At 28.0% G+C, this 739-nt stretch overlaps 1 protein-coding gene across 1 annotated transcript in view; it reads right to left on the bottom strand.

Moving 5' to 3' along the window:
- The window catches only part of LOC108578976 (39S ribosomal protein L28, mitochondrial), a 1594-nt gene that overhangs the window by 492 nt on the left and 363 nt on the right, over positions 1-739 (bottom strand). The window contains exons 2-4 of the mRNA XM_017942401.1: positions 549-715; positions 204-462; positions 2-136 (exon numbers count right to left, since the gene is read on the bottom strand). Of these exons, the coding sequence (XP_017797890.1) occupies positions 2-136; positions 204-462; positions 549-715 (561 nt within the window). The remainder of the gene's footprint in view (position 1; positions 137-203; positions 463-548; positions 716-739) is intronic.

Raw genomic sequence — 739 nt, 5'->3', positions numbered from 1 at the left:
GGTATTCTTTATATTTAGTATAAATTTCTTCTCTTTTATCAGGATCCATGGGATATAAAGTTTTGTCAGCCAATGCTAACAGTATGTGACGTTTTATTTTTAATGCAAGTTCAGACTTTAAATCACAAGCAGGTGTCTATAAATAATTAGAGACATTAAAAAATAAAAAGTGACACTTAAAAGTATTTCATAATTTTACATACCTTTAACAAATAATGATCAAAACCATAGTGTTCATTAATTAAATTTATAGTCCTGTTGGTAACAACAACACTCATGTATTTATCTAAAACTTCACTATAAACGACAGACTTTTTAAGTGTAGGAAACCAAAAATGTGGATATCTACGAGCAAATCTGTGTTTTTTCTTAAAACCTTGTATTACAGCTTCACCACCCCATATACCTTGATGAAATTCTTTAGGATATAACAATGGGATTGGTACATTTTGAACTGGGATTCTAGAAATAAATGTTAGTTAAATTATTGAGTAATATAAAATAAAATTTAAATAAAAACATTTCAAAATATAGTACCAACTACTTACACTTCCTCTGTTTCTTCATTTCTTATATATTTGTCTTCTTGTTTTATATAATGAACAGCAGTTGGTTCTTGTACTTTCCATTCTCTCCAAAATTTTTTATATTCGTTTGGTAATTCTGCACCAATTCCTCTTGACCACCGTGATGGTCTTGGTATATAATACAAACGCTAAAATTTTTATCTTCATGAATT

This window comes from Habropoda laboriosa, unplaced genomic scaffold (genome assembly GCF_001263275.1).
Source record: "Habropoda laboriosa isolate 0110345459 unplaced genomic scaffold, ASM126327v1 scaffold30, whole genome shotgun sequence".
Lineage (NCBI taxonomy): Eukaryota > Metazoa > Arthropoda > Insecta > Hymenoptera > Apidae > Habropoda > Habropoda laboriosa.
Note: the sequence above shows the minus strand (reverse complement) of the source record. Positions and strands in the feature narration are given on the sequence as shown.